Source organism: Bombina bombina, chromosome 1 (genome assembly GCF_027579735.1).
Source record: "Bombina bombina isolate aBomBom1 chromosome 1, aBomBom1.pri, whole genome shotgun sequence".
NCBI lineage: Eukaryota > Metazoa > Chordata > Amphibia > Anura > Bombinatoridae > Bombina > Bombina bombina.
In genome coordinates this window covers 1099824394-1099837686 of record NC_069499.1, presented here as the reverse complement: position 1 = coordinate 1099837686, position 13293 = coordinate 1099824394, and the positions used below count along the sequence as shown (strand labels likewise).

General features: G+C 40.3%; 1 protein-coding gene across 1 annotated transcript in view; it reads left to right on the top strand.

The window, feature by feature from the left end:
* NFS1 (NFS1 cysteine desulfurase) overlaps positions 1 to 13293 on the top strand; it is a 177052-nt gene that overhangs the window by 70370 nt on the left and 93389 nt on the right. Inside the window, exon 10 of the mRNA XM_053695861.1 lies at positions 600 to 681. Coding sequence (XP_053551836.1) covers positions 600 to 681 — 82 coding nt within the window. The remainder of the gene's footprint in view (positions 1 to 599; positions 682 to 13293) is intronic.

Genomic DNA, 13293 nt, shown 5'->3' with positions numbered 1-13293 from the left:
GCACATTTTAAAAATAGAAGTGATTTTAAAGTGTCTTAAAATTGCATGATCTATCTGATTCATGCAAGTTTAATTTTGGCTTTCCTATCCTTTTAAAAATAAATTACAAATGGCGTACCCCCCCCTGCAGGATAATAAGAAAAAGTGTAATGTAATACCTCTCATAGCAACTGTTCAAAAGTTGTCTTGTCCTTTTGTAATATAAAGCCCATACTTTCAAAGATAAAGCCCCTATCGGTCTGGTGTTTCTGTCTGGTCCCCACCTATTTGTCTTTTTCTGAAGTTGGTCAGTTCTCGGTTAATTTGGAGATTGTGTTTTTGTCCTTCTCTTCAGTTCTTAAGAATGACAAAGACTTTACTTCAGTCAGATTGTAAACTATCCAGGAATCCTGCTGTCTGTCTGCCTATCCCTGTTTTATATTTTGGTACTCTTTGTACCCCTTTATAATGCTGCAAAATCTGCTACTGCTTTACAAATAAAGATGATGATACCTTGTTGATAGAAAGAAATTGATTTGTTAATAATAAATATGCTTGTGTGAATTTGTTTTCAATGTAAAAAAAAAAAAGCAAAACTAATTTTTTCTGTTCTGTTTTAGGTTGTGTTAACTTATCCTTCGCTTATGTTGAGGGAGAAAGTTTATTGATGGCTCTGAAAGATGTTGCACTCTCATCTGGAAGGTATTGGATATTTTGTTTCTTGTATACAGTTTATTAGGTCATGACAAAATGTGTGCAAGTACGAATAAAAAGTATAATGATTCTGATTGAGCGTGCAATTTTAATGTCAACCCTAGCGTTTCACAAACGCTAGGATTGACTATTGAAACAAATGAAGGGGACTTTCATTCATGAAGTATTAAATACTTCATGCAGAAGGCTCCTTTATTTGTTTCAAGCGATCGCTGATCTGAGCTGCTACAGCAGCACACGACAGACCTCTGTTTTGCTAGAGATAGCTGTGTGGTAAATCAGGCTCCCAAGGGCGCCAAGCTTGATTTACTGCATGGCTATTGGCTAAGAGGTGAAAACGTCACTTCCAAAGCAAAACAGCTATCTGCCGTGGGCTTCCAGGATTTGATCGCGGTCTGGAGGGTGTTCCTAGCGTTTAGTGTACCCACACATATTATATACCATTTTTCTCACCATTAAATGGACTTTCTAAAGATACCATTATTTACATCATATCTTGTAATTTACTATAAAAAAATTATAAAATATGAGGAAAAATGGAACGGCTGTCCTGAAACCTTCTGTGCTTCCAGGATTTGATCGCGGTCTGGAGGGCGTTCCTAGGGTTGTAGGGACGCCCCCCAGACACGATCCAATAATTGAAATCTCGCGATTGTGTGCACGATCGCATGGTTTCAATTTGTCTATATCGTAACAGTTGTTCCGATGTAGACACTTTAACCCAGTCACGAAAGAGTGAAAAAAAGGTTTCCAATTTACTTCTATTATCAAATTTGTTTTGTTCCCATGTTATTTTGTGTTGAAGAGCTACCTAAGTAGGTATCTGGAGCACTACATGGCAGGAAATAGTGCTGCCATCTAGTGATCTTGCAAATGGATAACATTATTGCAAAACTGCTGCCATATAGTGCTTAAGATATAGTCTGTAACCTAATCATAAGTCCCTGATTTTCAACAAATAATATCAAGAGAACAAAGAAAATTTGAGAAAATAAATAAATTAGAAAGTTTTTTTTTAAAATTGCATGCTCTTTAAATCATGAAAGAAAAAAAAATTGTGTTTCAGGGACATTAACCCCTTAGTGACCAGATCACACTTCCATTTTCTGACCGTTTGGGACCAAGGCTATTTCTTTCATGTATTTGGCAAGAGTCCATGAGCTAGTGACGTATGGGATATACATTCCTACCAGGAGGGGCAACATTTCCCAAACCTCAAAATGCCTATAAATACACCCCTCACCACACCCACAATTCAGTTTTACAAACTTTGCCTCCTATGGAGGTGGTGAAGTAAGTTTGTGCTAAGATTTCTACGTTGATATGCGCTTCTCAGCATTTTTGAAGCCTGATTCCTCTCAGAGTGCAGTGAATGTCAGAGGGATGTGAAGGGAGTATCACCTATTGAATGCGATGGTTTTCCTCACGGGAGATCTATTTCATAGGTTCTCTGTTATCGGTCATAGAGATTCATCTCCTACCTCCCTTTTCAGATAGACAATATACTCTCATATTCCATTACCTCTACTGATAACTGTTTCAGTACTGGTTTGGCTATCTGCTTTATGTGGATGGGTATCTTCAGGTAAGTATGTTTTCATTACTTAAGAGACACTCGGCTATGGGTTGGCACTTTATGTATTTATATAAAGTTCTGAATATATGTATTGTATTTATATTTGCCATGATTCAGGTTTCAGTATATTTTCTTTTGCAGACTGTCAGTTTCATATCTGGGAAATGCATGGGGTGTAGTCTTTTTTTCAATTAACTGTCATTTCTCCAACATAGGTGTGTCCGGTCCACGGCGTCATCCTTACTTGTGGGATATTCTCTTCCCCAACAGGAAATGGCAAAGAGTCCCAGCAAAGCTGGTCACATGATCCCTCCTAGGCTCCGCCCACCCCAGTCATTCTCTTTGCCGTTGCACAGGCAACATCTCCACGGAGATGGTTAAGAGTTTTTTGGTGTTTAAATGTAGTTTTTATTCTTCTATCAAGTGTTTGTTATTTTAAAATAGTGCTGGTATGTACTATTTACTCTGAAACAGAAAAAAGATGAAGATTTCTGTTTGTAAGAGGAAGATGATTTTAGCAGAAGTTACTAAAATCGATTGCTGTTTCCACACAGGACTGTTGAGATGAAGTAACTTCAGTTGGGGGAAACAGTTAGCAGACTTTTCTGCTTAAGGTATGACTGGCCATATTTCTAACAAGACCATGTAATGCTGGAAGGCTGTCATTTCCCCTCATGGGGACCGGTAAGCCATTTTCTTAGTTAAATAAAAGAATAAAGGGCTTCAAAAGGGCTTAAAAAACTGGTAGACATTTTTCTGGGCTAAAACGATTGCTTTACTAGGCATATTATGCAGATTCTAACTATTAATGGTTATTATAATCTTGGGGATTGTTTAGAAAAACGGCAGGCACTGTGTTGGACACCTTTTTCAGATGGGGGCCTTTCTTTCATGTAATTAACAAGAGTCCATGAGCTAGTGACGTATGGGATATACATTCCTACCAGGAGGGGCAAAGTTTCCCAAACCTTAAAATGCCTATAAATACACCCCTCACCACACCCACAAATCAGTTTTTACAAACTTTGCCTCCAAGGGAGGTGGTGAAGTAAGTTTGTGCTAGATTCTACGTTGATATGCGCTCCGCAGCAAGTTGGAGCCCGGTTTTCCTCTCAGCGTGCAGTGAATGTCAGAGGGATGTGAGGAGAGTATTGCCTATTGAATGCAGTGATCTCCTTCTACGGGGTCTATTTCATAAGGTTCTCTGTTATCGGTCGTAGAGATTCATCTCTTACCTCCCTTTTCAGATCGACGATATACTCTTATATTTACCATTTCCTCTACTGATTCTCGTTTCAGTACTGGTTTGGCTTTCTACAAACATGTAGATGAGTGTCCTGGGGTAAGTAAGTCTTATTTTCTGTGACACTCTAAGCTATGGTTGGGCACTTTATTTATAAAGTTCTAAATATATGTATTCAAACATTTATTTGCCTTGACTCAGAATGTTCAACTTTCCTTATTTCCAGACAGTCAGTTTCATATTTGGGATTATGCTTTAAATTATCATATTTTTTCTTACCTCAAAAATTTGACTTTTTTCCCTGTGGGCTGTTAGGCTCGCGGGGGCTGAAAATGCTTCATTTTATTGCGTCATTCTTGGCGCGGACTTTTTTGGCGCAAAAATTCTTTCCGTTTCCGGCGTCATACGTATCGCCGGAAGTTGCGTCATTTTTGACGTTATTTTGCGCCGAAAATGTCGGCGTTCCGGATGTGGCGTCATTTTTGGCGCCAAAAGCATTTAGGCGCCAAATAATGTGGGCGTCTTATTTGGCGCCAAAAAATATGGGCGTCGCTTTTGTCTCCACATTATTTCAGTCTCATTTTTCATTTGCTTCTGGTTGCTAGAAGCTTGATGTTTGGCATTTTTTTCCCATTCCTGAAACTGTCTTATAAGGAATTTGATCTATTTTGCTTTATATGTTGTTTTTTCTCTTACATATTGCAAGATGTCTCACGTTGCATCTGAGCCAGAAGATACTACAGGAAAACCACTGCCTGCTGGATCTACCAAAGCTAAGTGTATCTGATGTAAACTTTTGGTAGCTATTCCTCCAGCTGTTGTTTGTAATAATTGTCATGACAAACTTGTTAAAGCAGATAATATTTCCTTTAGTGATGTACCATTGCCTGTTGCAGTTCCCTCAACATCTAAGGTGCAGAATGTTCCTGATAACATAAGAGATTTTGTTTCTGAATCCATAAAGAAGGCTTTGTCTGTTATTTCTCCTTCTAGTAAACGTAAAAAGTCTTTTAAATCTTCTCTCTCTACAGATGAATTTTTAAATGAACACCATCATTCTGATTCTTTGGACTCTTCTGGTTCAGAGGATTCTGTCTCAGAGATTGATGCTGATAAATCTTCATATTTATTTAAGATGGAATTTATTCGCTCTTTACTTAAAGAAGTATTAATTGCTTTAGAAATAGAGGATTCTAGTCCTCTTGATACTAATTCTATACGTTTGGATAAGGTTTTTAAAGCTCCTGCGGTTATTCCAGAAGTCTTTCCTGTTCCTAATGCTATTTCTGCAGTAATTGCTAAGGAATGGGATAAATTGGGTAATTCATTTACTCCTTCTAAACGTTTTAAGCAATTATATCCTGTTCCGCCTGACAGGTTAGAATTTTGGGACAAAATCCCTAAAGTTGATGGGGCTATTTCTACCCTTGCTAAACGTACTACCATTCCTACGTCAGATGGTACCTCGTTTAAGGATCCTTTAGATAGAAAAATTGAATCTTTTCTAAGAAAAGCTTATCTATGTTCAGGTAATCTTCTTAGACCTGCTATATCATTGGCTGATGTTGCTGCAGCTTCAACTTTTTGGTTGGAAACTCTAGCGCAACAAGTAACAAATCGTGATTCTCATGATATTATTATTCTTCTCCAGCATGCTAATAATTTCATCTGTGATGCCATTTTTGATATTATTAGAGTTGATGTTAGATTTATGTCTCTGGCTATCTTAGCCAGAAGAGCTTTATGGCTTAAGACTTGGAATGCTGATATGGCTTCTAAATCAACTCTACTTTCCATTTCTTTCCAGGGAAACAAATTATTTGGTTCTCAGTTGGATTCTATTATTTCAACTGTTACTGGTGGGAAAGGAACTTTTTTACCACAGGATAAAAAGTCTAAAGGTAAAAACAGGGCTAACAATCGTTTTCGTTCCTTTCGTTTCAACAAAGAACAAAAGTCTGATCCTTCGTCCTCAGGAGCAGTTTCAGTTTGGAAACCATCTCCAGTTTGGAATAAATCCAAGCCTGCTAGAAAGGCAAAGCCTGCTTCTAAGTTCACATGAAGGTACGGCCCTCATTCCAGTTCAGCTGGTAGGGGGCAGGTTACGTTTTTTCAAAGAAATTTGGATCAATTCTGTTCACAATCTTTGGATTCAGAACATTGTTTCAGAAGGGTACAGAATTGGTTTCAAGATGAGACCTCCTGCAAAGAGATTTTTTCTTTCCCATGTCCCAGTAAATCCAGTGAAAGCTCAAGCATTTCTGAATTGTGTTTCAGATCTAGAGTTGGCTGGAGTAATTATGCCAGTTCCAGTTCCGGAACAGGGGATGGGGTTTTATTCAAATCTCTTCATTGTACCAAAGAAGGAGAATTCCTTCAGACCAGTTCTGGATCTAAAATTATTGAATCGTTATGTAAGGATACCAACGTTCAAGATGGTAACTGTAAGGACTATATTGCCTTTTGTTCAGCAAGGGAATTATATGTCCACAATAGATTTACAGGATGCATATCTGCATATTCCGATTCATCCAGATCATTATCAGTTCCTGAGATTCTCTTTTCTAGACAAGCATTACCAATTTGTGGCTCTACCGTTTGGCCTTGCTACAGCTCCAAGAATTTTCACAAAGATTCTCGGTGCCCTTCTGTCTGTAATCAGAGAACAGGGTATTGTGGTATTTCCTTATTTGGACGATATCTTGGTACTTGCTCCGTCTTTACATTTAGCAGAGTCTCATACGAATCGACTTGTGTTGTTTCTTCAAGATCATGGTTGGAGGATCAATTTACCAAAAAGTTCTTTGATTCCTCAAACAAGGGTAACCTTTCTGGGTTTCCAGATAGATTCAGTGTCCATGACTTTGTCTTTAACAGACAAGAGACGTCTAAAATTGATTACAGCCTGTCGAAACCTTCAGTCTCAATCATTCCCTTCGGTAGCCTTATGCATGGAAATTCTAGGTCTTATGACTGCTGCATCGGACGCGATCCCCTTTGCTCGTTTTCACATGCGACCTCTTCAGCTCTGTATGCTGAACCAATGGTGCAGGGATTACACGAAGATATATCAATTAATATCTTTAAAACCGATTGTTCGGCACTCTCTAACGTGGTGGACAGATCACCATCGTTTAATTCAGGGGGCTTCTTTTGTTCTTCCGACCTGGACTGTAATTTCAACAGATGCAAGTCTCACAGGTTGGGGAGCTGTGTGGGGATCTCTGACGGCACAAGGAGTTTGGGAATCTCAGGAGGTGAGATTACCGATCAATATCTTGGAACTCCGTGCAGTTTTCAGAGCTCTTCAGTTTTGGCCTCTTCTGAAGAGAGAATCGTTCATTTGTTTTCAGACAGACAATGTCACAACTGTGGCATACATCAATCATCAAGGAGGGACTCACAGTCCTCTGGCTATGAAAGAAGTATCTCGAATTTTGGTTTGGGCGGAATCCAGCTCCTGTCTAATCTCTGCGGTTCATATCCCAGGTGTAGACAATTGGGAAGCGGATTATCTCAGTCGCCAAACGTTGCATCCGGGCGAATGGTCTCTTCACCCAGAGGTATTTCTTCAGATTGTTCAATTGTGGGGGCTCCCAGAGATAGATCTGATGGCCTCTCATCTAAACAAGAAACTTCCCAGGTATCTGTCCAGATCCCGGGATCCTCAGGCGGAGGCAGTGGATGCATTATCACTTCCTTGGAAGTATCATCCTGCCTATATCTTTCCGCCTCTAGTTCTTCTTCCAAAAGTAATCTCCAAGATTCTGAGGGAATGCTCGTTTGTTCTGCTAATAGCTCCGGCATGGCCTCACAGGTTTTGGTATGCGGATCTTGTCCGGATGGCATCTTGCCAGCCATGGACTCTTCCGTTAAGACCAGACCTTCTGTCACAAGGTCCTTTTTTCCATCCGGATCTGAAATCCTTAAATTTAAAGGTATGGAGATTGAACGCTTGATTCTTGGTCATAGAGGTTTCTCTGACTCCGTGATTAATACTATGTTACAGGCTCGTAAATCTGTATCTCGAGAGATATATTATAGAGTCTGGAAGACTTATATTTCTTGGTGTCTTTCTCATCATTTTTCTTGGCATTCTTTTAGAATACCGAGAATTTTACAGTTTCTTCAGGATGGTTTAGATAAGGGTTTGTCCGCAAGTTCTTTGAAAGGACAAATCTCCGCTCTTTCTGTTCTTTTTCACAGAAAGATTGCTATTCTTCCTGATATTCATTGTTTTGTACAAGCTTTGGTTCGTATAAAACCTGTCATTAAGTCAATTTCTCCTCCTTGGAGTTTGAATTTGGTTCTGGGAGCTCTTCAAGCTCCTCCGTTTGAACCTATGCATTCATTGGACATTAAATTACTTTCTTGGAAAGTTTTGTTCCTTTTGGCCATCTCTTCTGCTAGAAGAGTTTCTGAATTATCTGCTCTTTCGTGTGAGTCTCCTTTTCTGATTTTTCATCAGGATAAGGCGGTGTTGCGAACTTCTTTTGAATTTTTACCTAAAGTTGTGAATTCCAACAACATTAGTAGAGAAATTGTGGTTCCTTCATTATGTCCTAATCCTAAGAATTCTAAGGAGAAATCATTGCATTCTTTGGATGTTGTTAGAGCTTTGAAATATTATGTTGAAGCTACGAAATCTTTCCGTAAGACTTCTAGTCTATTTGTTATCTTTTCCGGTTCTAGGAAAGGCCAGAAAGCTTCTGCCATTTCTTTGGCATCTTGGTTGAAATCTTTAATTCATCTTGCCTATGTTGAGTCGGGTAAAATTCCGCCTCAAAGAATTACAGCTCATTCTACTAGGTCAGTTTCTACTTCCTGGGCGTTTAGGAATGAAGCTTCGGTTGACCAGATCTGCAAAGCAGCAACTTGGTCCTCTTTGCATACTTTTACTAAATTCTACCATTTTGATGTATTTTCTTCTTCTGAAGCAGTTTTTGGTAGAAAAGTTCTTCAGGCAGCGGTTTCAGTTTGAATCTTCTGCTTATGTTTTTTGTTAAACTTTATTTTGGGTGTGGATTATTTTCAGCAGGAATTGGCTGTCTTTATTTTATCCCTCCCTCTCTAGTGACTCTTGTGTGGAAAGATCCACATCTTGGGTAGTCATTATCCCATACGTCACTAGCTCATGGACTCTTGTTAATTACATGAAAGAAAACATAATTTATGTAAGAACTTACCTGATAAATTCATTTCTTTCATATTAACAAGAGTCCATGAGGCCCACCCTTTTTTTGTGGTGGTTATGATTTTTTTGTATAAAGCACAATTATTCCAATTCCTTATTTTATATGCTTCGCACTTTTTTCTTATCACCCCACTTCTTGGCTATTCGTTAAACTGATTTGTGGGTGTGGTGAGGGGTGTATTTATAGGCATTTTAAGGTTTGGGAAACTTTGCCCCTCCTGGTAGGAATGTATATCCCATACGTCACTAGCTCATGGACTCTTGTTAATATGAAAGAAATGAATTTATCAGGTAAGTTCTTACATAAATTATGTTTTTCTAGTTATAGACAGAGCCTCATTTTCGCGCCACTAATGCGCAGTTTTTGGAGAGCAAGGCATGCAGATGCATGTGTGAGGAGCTAAGAATCACTGAAAAAGCTTATAGAAGGCATCATTTGGTATCGTATTCCCCTCTGGGCTTGGTTGGGTCTCAGCAAAGCATATAGCTGTGACTGTATAGGGGTTAAATGTAAAAACGGCTCCGGTTCCGTTAATTTAAGGGTTAAAGCTCTGAAATTTGGTGTGCAATACTTTTAATGCTTTAAGACACTGTGAATTTTGAACAATTCCTTCATACTTTTTCACATATTCAGTAATAAAGTGTTTTCAGTTTGAAATTTAAAGTGACAGTAACGGTTTTATTTTAAAACGTTTTTTGTGCTTTGTTGACAAGTTTAAGCCTGTTTAACATGTCTGTACCATCAGATAAGCTATGTTCTATATGTATGAAAGCCAATGTGTCTCCCCATCTAAATTTATGTGATAATTGTGCCATAGTGTCCAAACAAAGTAAGGACAGTAATGCCACAGATAATGATATTGCCCAAGATGATTCCTCAAATGAGGGGAGTAAACATGATACTACATCATCCCCTTCTGTGTCTACACCAGTTTTGCCCACACAGGAGGCTCCTAGTACATCTAGTGCGCCAATTCTTATTACCATGCAACAATTAACGGCTGTAATGGATAACTCTATAGCAAATATTTTATCCAAAATGCCTACTTATCAGAGAAAGCGCGATTGCTCTGTTTTAAACACTGAAGAGCAAGAGGATGCTGATGATAATTGTTCTGTCATACCCTCACACCAATCTGAAGGGGCCATGAGGGAGGATTTGTCTGAGGGAGAAATTTCAGATTCAGGAAAGATTTCTCAACAAGCTGAACCTGATGTTGTGACATTTAAAATTAAATTAGAACATCTCTGCGCACTGCTTAAGGAGGTATTATCTACTCTGGATGATTGTGACAATTCGGTCATTCCAGAGAAGTTATGTAAGATGGACAAGTTCCTAGAGGTTCCGGTGCCCCCCGACGCTTTTCCTATACCCAAGCGGGTGGCGGACATAGTAAATAAGGAGTGGGAAAGGCCCGGCATACCTTTTTGTTTTTGTTCCCCTATATTTAAGAAATTATTTCCTATAGTCGACCCCAGAAAGGACTTATGGCAGACAGTCCCCAAGGTCGAGGGGGCGGTTTCTACTCTAAACAAACGCACTACTATTCCTATCGAAGATAGTTGTGCTTTCAAAGATCCTATGGATAAAAAATTAGAGGGTTTGCTTAAAAAGATTTTTGTTCAGCAAGGTTACCTTCTACAACCAATTTCATGCATTGTTCCGGTCACTACGGCAGCGTGTTTCTGGTTCGAGGAACTAGAAAAGTCGCTCAATAAAGAATCTTCGTATGAGGAGGTTATGGACAGAGTTCAAGCACTTAAATTGGCTAACTCTTTTATTTTAGATGCCGCTTTGCAATTAGCTAGATTAGCGGCGAAAAATTCAGGGTTTGCTATCGTGGCGCGCAGAGCGCTTTGGCTAAAGTCTTGGTCAGCGGATGTGTCTTCCAAGACAAAATTGCTTAACATTCCTTTCAAGGGTAAAACATTATTTGGACCTGATTTGAAAGACATTATTTCAGACATCACTGGGGGAAAGGGCCACGCCCTCCCACAGGATAGGTCTTTTAAGGCTAAAAATAAGCCTAATTTTCGTCCCTTTCGCAGAAACGGACCAGCCTCTAATTCTACATCCTCTAAGCAAGAGGGTAATACTTCACAACCCAAACCAGCCTGGAGACCAATGCAAGGCTGGAACAAGGGTAAGCAGGCCAAGAAGCCTACCACTGCTACCAAAACAGCATGAAGGGATGGCCCCCGATCCGGATCTGGTGGGGGGCAGACTTTCTCTCTTTGCTCAGGCTTGGGCAAGAGATGTTCAGGATCCTTGGGCGCTAGAAATAGTTTCTCAAGGTAATCTCCTGGAATTCAAGGAACTACCCCCAAGGGGAAGGTTCCACAGGTCTCAATTATCTTCAAACCAAATAAAAAGACAGGCATTCTTACATTGTGTAGAAGACCTGTTAAAAATGGGAGTGATTCATCCAGTTCCAATAAGAGAACAAGGGATGGGTTTTTATTCCAACCTGTTCATAGTTCCCAAAAAAGAGGGAACATTCAGACCAATTTTGGATCTCAAGATCCTAAACAAATTTCTCAAGGTTCCATCGTTCAAAATGGAAACTATTCGAACGATCCTACCTACTATCCAGGAAAATCAATTTATGACTACCGTGGATTTAAAGGATGCGTACCTACATATTCCTATCCACAAGGAACATCATCAGTTCCTAAGGTTTGCTTTTCTGGACAAGCATTACCAGTTTGTGGCACTTCCATTCGGATTAGCCACTGCTCCAAGGATTTTCACAAAGGTACTAGGGTCCCTTCTAGCGGTTCTAAGACCAAGGGGCATTGCAGTAGTACCTTACTTGGACGGCATCCTGATTCAAGCGTCGTCTCTGTCAAAAGCAAAGGCTCATACGGACATCGTCCTAGCCTTTCTCAGATCTCACGGATGGAAGGTGAACAAAGAAAAAAGTTCTCTGTCCCCGTCAACAAGAGTTCCCTTCTTGGGAACAATAGATTCCTTAGAAATTAGGATTTTTCTGACAGAGGTCAGAAAATCAAAACTCCTAAGCTCTTGTCAAGTACTTCATTCTGTTCTTCGTCCTTCCATAGCGCAGTGCATGGAAGTAATAGGATTGATGGTTGCAGCAATGGACATAGTTCCTTTTGCACGAATTCATCTAAGACCATTACAACTGTGCATGCTCAGACAGTGGAATGGGGATTATACAGACTTGTCTCCGACGATTCAAGTAGATCAAAAGACCAGAGATTCACTCCGTTGGTGGCTGACCCTGGACAATCTGTCACAGGGAATGAGCTTCCGCAGACCAGAGTGGGTCATTGTCACGACCGACGCCAGCCTGGTGGGCTGGGGCGCGGTCTGGGAACCCCTGAAAGCTCAGGGTCTATGGTCTCGGGAAGAATCTCTTCTCCCGATAAACATTCTGGAACTGAGAGCGATATTCAATGCTCTCAAAGCTTGGCCTCAACTAGCAAAGGCCAAATTCATAAGGTTTCAATCAGACAACATGACGACTGTTGCATATATCAATCATCAGGGGGGAACAAGGAGTTCCCTGGCGATGGAAGAAGTGACCAAAATAATTCAATGGGCGGAGGATCACTCCTGCCACTTGTCTGCAATCCACATCCCAGGAGTGGAAAATTGGGAAGCGGATTTTCTGAGTCGTCAGACATTCCATCCGGGGGAGTGGGAACTCCATCCGGAAATCTTTGCCCAAATAACTCAATTATGGGGCATTCCAGACATGGATCTGATGGCGTCTCGTCAGAACTTCAAGGTTCCTTGCTACGGGTCCAGATCCAGGGATCCAAAGGCGACTCTAGTAGATGCACTAGTAGCACCTTGGACCTTCAACCTAGCTTATGCATTCCCACCGTTTCCTCTCATTCCCAGGCTGGTAGCCAGGATCATTCAGGAGAGGGCTTCGGTGATCTTGATAGCTCCTGCGTGGCCACGCAGGACTTGGTATGCAGATCTGGTGAATATGTCATCGGCTCCACCATGGAAGCTACCTTTGAGACAGGACCTTCTTGTTCAAGGTCCATTCGAACATCCGAATCTGGTTTCCCTCCAGCTGACGGCTTGGAGATTGAACGCTTGATTTTATCAAAGCGTGGATTTTCAGATTCTGTAATAGATACTCTGATTCAGGCTAGGAAGCCTGTAACTAGAAAAATTTACCATAAAATATGGAAAAAATATATCTGTTGATGTGAATCCAAAGGATTGCCATGGAACAAGATAAAGATTCCTAAGATTCTATCCTTTCTACAAGAAGGTTTGGAGAAAGGATTATCTGCAAGTTCTCTTAAGGGACAGATTTCTGCTTTATCTGTCTTACTACACAAACGACTGGCAGCTATGCCAGATGTTCAAGCATTTGTTCAGGCTCTGGTTAGGATCAAGCCTGTTTATAGACCTTTGACTCCTCCCTGGAGTTTAAATCTAGTTCTTTCAGTTCTTCAAGGGGTTCCGTTTGAACCCTTACATTCCGTAGATATTAAGTTATTATCTTGGAAAGTTTTGTTTTTGGTTGCAATTTCTTCTGCTAGAAGAGTTTCAGAGTTATCTGCTCTGCAGTGTTCTCCGCCCTATCTGGTGTTCCATGC